Raw genomic sequence first — 6,000 nt, 5'->3', positions numbered from 1 at the left:
GCGGCGTTCGGCCACGCCCTCCACGGCGGCTGGGGCTCTACTGCTCCGGTGCGGGAGGGGCCCGTCTTGCCCGGCCACCTCTCCCAGCAGCTCTCACCTGGCTTCAGGTACGTCGCGTTCCTCGGCCTGTCCCGAGAGACTGCCAGGTGGTGGTTAGGGGGAAGCCACACTCTTGGTGGAAGAAAAAACCCACAAAAACAAAAACCGCAACGTTAACAAATTAACACGTAGCAACAGCCACTTTGTGTTGTCTTTAAGCTCCCGAAAGAAAGGAAGTGGTGGAGGGAAAAGTGTGCGTGTGCCTGGGGGCGGGGGGCTCGAGATGAGGCGGGGCAATGGCTCCATTTAGGAAAAGTCGTGGAAAGGTCTGAGGTGGTTTCAAACAAACGGAGCCTTTAGTCACGTTGAATCACCACTGAATGGTCGGTCAGGGCGTCTCTGAAGTAGCGACAGCAAAGCCCCTCCTGCTGCAGCTGAAGAAACTAAGTGTCCGCTACAGTGATTCTCAACCTTCTGGCCCTTTAAATACAGTTCCTCATGTTGTGACCCAACCATAAAATTATTTTCGTTGCTACTTCCTAACTGTAATGTTGCTACTGTGATGAATCGTCATGTAAATATCTGATATGCAGGATGGTCTTAGGCGACCCCTGTGAAAGGGTCGTTCGACCGCCAAAGGGGTCGCGACCCACAGGTTGAGAACCGCAGGTTGAGGAGTGGGCGGTGGGCTCCTGCCAAGCGCTTGCTCCAGTCGGGGAGAGGAGAGCCGCCGGTCACAGCTGCGGGCAGTGGCGACTGATGGGCACAACCATTTGGTTGAATTACGGATACCCGGCTCTTAAGGGAACCATCCAAAGCAGTGGTTCTCAACCTTGGCCGCACATTAGAATCACCTGGGAATCTTTTTAAAATCTTGATTTCTGGGCCTCATCCTCCCTAAATTCTGTTTGTTACTAATGTTGTGACCCCGCCCCAGAACAAAGACAGAATTCCCGGAGGATGAGGCCCAGAAATCAGGATTTTAAAAAAGATTCCCAGGTGATTCTAATGTGCAGCCACGGTTGAGAACCCCTGATCTAAAGAAATCTACCACAGAAAGGGAAAACCATTCGATCTCACAGACAAGAACGAGGTCCAGGGGCCGGAGGCTGAATCAGTCACCAGCGGCCAGCGACGCTGTCCATCATGCCTGTCATGAGGCCTCCACAAACCCCAATGGCAGGGTTCGGAGAGCTTCCCGGGCGGCGAACACGGGAGATCCGCGCTGGGAGCGAACCGGGAAGCGCCGCATCCTTTCCTTTCCCCGCATGGCCGGCCCATCGGGCTGTTCCTCGTTTATATCCGTTTATAAGAAACCGGTGATCTAGTAACAAGTTTCTCCTGAGTCCTATGAGCCACGCTGGCAAATCACTCAGACCCCAGGAAGGCGTTCCGAGACCTGGGCCTGCAGCGGGCACCTGGGCCCGGGACAGGGTCAGAGTGGAGGTGACTTGTCCGACACCCCGCGGTGGCACGGCGCTTCGTGGGTGTGCAGGGCCACCTCCCCACCCCAGATCCTGGAATTGGGTGGTCATAAACTCCAATGACCAGCGCACTCGCTTACCATCACACCTTCCACAGACCAGTGTCCAGTCCGCTGTCTGAGAACGCAAGCTCGACACCTGGAGCACATACCTCACACGTAGGAGCTGCGTAACCTTAGGTACACAAGCTGTTTAACCTGTTTCCCTTCCTGAGGATGGACAGGCTTTATCTCATAGGATAAAATGAAATATACATGTGTACGTAATAGGTACTAACACAAGTTAGTAATTAAGAAACTCCAGGACAGTCATAACAATCCAGTAATATGTATTTTTTAAGAGGTAATGTAAGAGACTTTCCTTTTCTTTAATCTAAGGTATCTTGACATAAAGTCACACTTTAAGTTTCTACATTAATCAAATGGTTTAAAGAATTAATCTGTATGCCTACCTACTTAATGTAAACATTGAAAATATTTTCTATTACTGCTCAGGCAGGTTTTGAAAGCACTTTAACCAGTCCTTTATCAGGAGGAAGAACCTAATTCAGGATAAGGTGGTTAACGGAAGTACTTTTAAATAGGTTATAAGTCGTAGCCATTTGGCTCTTGGGAGTTTGCAAACGGGGGCATTTATATTTGAGGGTAAAAAATCGAAAAAAGAAAAAAAAAGTAATGCCCTTTGGGCAGTGTTTCATAGTCACCTGGAATGCTGTTTAAGAATAAAGATTTCTGTCTCCCACTTAAGATTTACTGAACAAGACCGTGACTGAGATCTGCATGAACAAATTCCACACGAGAATCTCAGGCCTACAGTCACGCGAGAACTGCCTCGAGGGAAGACCTCTCAGTGTTAAGATTAGACCTAGAAATTGCTGACAACCTTTAAACACACAAAATATCTTTAAGAGATAAATGTTTAGGGGCAAATACTAAGCAGTGAAATACTCTTAAAAAGCCCTCTCAGAGAAGTGGGTCCCAGTAAGCCATTATGCTGGAGTCTTGACATTCAGATGACTTAGGGGGAAAATTAAAAGTAGCAACACTCTGAAAACCCTCAGTAAAGTTCATTCTTGGTCTTCTCTTCCTAAATTTGTTTTCAATTCTATTAGACTTAATCACTAAGCAAGACCAAAAGAGAACTTTATTTTACATGACTTTATTTTACATTTAAAATCATTTTATGCTTTACTTAAAAAAAAGAAACTCACTGTTTTTTAATATTCCTAAAAGCATTTTAACCAAAATCTTGATTTAGGAAGACTTAAGACATTTTGTATTATTTTAAATATTTCATTTTCTCAGTAATTATTAAAAATAAGTTCACAATTAGGGTTTCAAATGTCCTAATCATATCTGATTTGTTCTCATTTCATACTTTATCAATCCCATAATGTGCATACAGAAGTGAAGGTGATATATGTTACTATTTCAGACATATCAATAATCAGCTCTTAATCTAACTACTATTTCACTTACTCAGAAATAGCATTTAGACACAAAAACCAATGTTACTTTGTAAAATAACCTTTGGTTAATTTACACAAATCTAACAGCATGTTGTGTAAGTTTTGAGTAATACAAGTTGCACTATCATTTTAGTTTTTAATATATATATGTCAGCAAGGCTGAGGACGGCATGTAGTTCATTCTGAAGGAAGTTATAAAAGTGTAGTGCCTTTGAACATGAAAAACATCCTGAAGGCCAGGAGTCCTATGAAGGAACTGAGAGGTAGGAGAGATTCCAGAGAATCTCTGCTCATTTTCAGTATGTGAAGTGACTAGTTTAAGTCACTTTATTGAAGACTTTGTGAAGAAAACCGTGTTCCATATTGTGCCATTGAATGAAAGTACCACAAGAATTTCGGTATTGGTCTGAGGTTACATAATGGGCCATCAAAAAAAGAACCTGTCACATAGGTGAGTTAATTCCCTTGCCAAGTGGGTCCCAACTTCACTTCCCCATTTATAAAAAGAAAATGTGGCCTGACCAGTGCCATTCAGGATTCTCTGCTAACTGTAAAATGTGGACTGATTTTGTTTCTTATGGTCCATGTGTATATAAACTTTCAGTTCTTCAAATCAAAAATTTTTTGCACATAACCATGTCAGTGTATTACCCTTAGTTTAAAAATGTACAACTAGATAAAATAAAAACTATTGTTTCTTCAATATTACTTGACATTTCTTCTGTAATTTATTTAAAAAAGTAAATGTAACAAGATACTTAAAAAACGCTTTAGATACAAAAGTAGGTAAGCTGCTCACGAACATTTAAAATTACCAAAAAGTATCTTCAGTAATCATGACCTTATAAAACATTTTACAGTTATCAGAAAGTGCCCAGGCTGAGTTTACATAACTGAATACCTTAGTATAAATGTCTAGTTAGAACTGAAGTGCAGTAACCTCCTAACTGACTGCTCACTGAGTAAGGATACAAAGGGGAAAAGGTGATTGTGATCAAGTATTGTGCATTGGCCCCATCATATGTACAAAAAGTGCCCTCACTCAAATGAACAATTACATGCAAAATATTAGTGATTTCATTTAATATCCTAGAGTTCAATGCAGCCAAAATAAACCGCAATAAGTGGTTTTTATAGGTAAAAGTGATTTTACCTCTAAGATCTGAATGTCTAGAACTTTTTACAAGTTCCATATACATGATACACAATTGCAGCCAACCACAAATTCAACACCATAAAAAAGTTAAAATGAAAACACAGAACATACTTAATTTTTTATTTTGAAATTCCCTATTCCCTCTATACAAGAACCTTTGCTGAAACACTTTTCACAAAGGCAGCAGTGAATTTTCAGAACATTTTACATTTTCCCCCTCAGCAAAAAGATAAATCACAGTGTAAATTATGTTGTTCTGCTGTCATCTTTGGCTGGGGTTAGACCCAAAGTTGTTAACTAGCAAATCATAGTTAAATGTTGCTAGTGCTCCTCAGTCCTTTATGCTACAAACTCAGCAAGGAATGTTTGTATTTATCTCTTTAAGGTACCTCCAGGGGGTGTGACAGCATTGACTTCCATAAACTTTTATAGACAAATGAAAAAAATCTACAAAATTCGCTAGTAATATTACACAGCAGTTACACACTTTTTATACTCTACACAAAACCAAAATTCTTGGTCTTAATGGCGAGTAGCAATTTCTGTTTGAGAATCTGTTTAGAGGAATAGAGTGGGACGTAAAGTCGAGAAATGCAAGTGTTTGCAGTAGGAAGATGTTGGTCATCTGGTGGTCTTATTGTGATTGAGGGCATAGGCTGAAATCCTTCTTCACTGGCTGGTAATGATGGGCTTGATGTCCAAAAGTAAACCTAAACAGGAATATAATAATTATAGCTTTGGTTTTTAACAGATTAACCCTCAACCCTTAATTCTGGCAATATACTCACAAAGCCCCATTCTTGTATTACAATCTACCTAAGGGTACTGTACTTTTTGAACTGAGTTTTAAATTTATTTCTTGTACTGAAAAGGGAAGATTCAGGGTCAGAAGGGGGAAAAAAGTGTCAGATATAGAAAAGAAACTATGTTTCAGGCTCTCAGTTTCTCATCTGTAACATGAGGCTGTTGGACCAAAGGTTCTCTAAGGGTCTTTCCAGGGGCTAAATTGCATGGCATACCTCATAATAGAAAAATGCAGCACCCCCCACCCCCTGGCTCAAAATTCACACAGGTTTTTAAAAAAGTTATTTTGCAGTTTATCTATTAGCAAAACAACCCAGTAATTTCAGTGCTACACTGTGACACAGAGTAACTTTATAAAAGTGATTAATGAGAACATCTACTGTACATGAAAATCCATGCAATAAGCCATCTAACATTATGTTTTACTACACATCTATTTTGTGTGATGTAAGATGAATGTTAACTTATACTTTATCTTTTTACTTAAATATGATAACATAATCTTTATTTTTATTAATACATTCCATTCATCATTGACCCATACATATATACATACATAGCACTCTTCAGTGATAATAAAATAGTGCCAATCTCTAAGGTTATTTATTTATTTTTAAAAAAATATATTTTATTGATTTTTTTACAGAGAGAAAGGGAGAGAGACAGAGAGCCAGAAACATCAATCAGCCGCCTCCTGCACACTCCCCATTGAGGATGTGTCCGCAACCAAGCGACATGCCCTTGACCGGAATTGAACCCGGGACCCTTGAGTCCACAGGTTGACACTCTATCCACTGAGCCAAACCGGTCAGGGCTAAGGTAAAGCCTTTTAAGTCTAACACATTTATATCTACAGTATACAGCTAAACAAACCAATATATCCAAAATCCCAGAGGAAACCTAAATGAACTAACTTGCTGTAATTCCTGAAGCAAATAGTTTTATGAGAAATCCAGTAACTCTAGAAACCCTATAATTTCAGGACTAATAATTCAAGGGAGAACCATTTGAGAAACTCTGTTATAGTCTAATATCCCTCAGCATTTCCC

General features: G+C 40.4%; 1 protein-coding gene across 1 annotated transcript in view; it reads right to left on the bottom strand.

Moving 5' to 3' along the window:
- Nucleotides 1-4,234: 4,234 nt before the first annotated feature.
- Nucleotides 4,235-6,000, bottom strand: part of UBR5 (ubiquitin protein ligase E3 component n-recognin 5) — a 119,870-nt gene continuing 118,104 nt past the window's right edge. Inside the window, exon 58 of the mRNA XM_015561701.1 lies at nt 4,235-4,857. Coding sequence (XP_015417187.1) covers nt 4,645-4,857 — 213 coding nt within the window. The 3' untranslated portion in view covers nt 4,235-4,644. The remainder of the gene's footprint in view (nt 4,858-6,000) is intronic.

The sequence above is a fragment of the Myotis davidii genome, unplaced genomic scaffold (assembly GCF_000327345.1).
Source record: "Myotis davidii unplaced genomic scaffold, ASM32734v1 scaffold497, whole genome shotgun sequence".
In the NCBI taxonomy this organism is placed as follows: Eukaryota; Metazoa; Chordata; class Mammalia; order Chiroptera; family Vespertilionidae; genus Myotis; species Myotis davidii.
The sequence above is the reverse complement of the archived record's forward strand: the minus strand, read 5'-3'. Positions and strand labels throughout refer to the sequence as shown.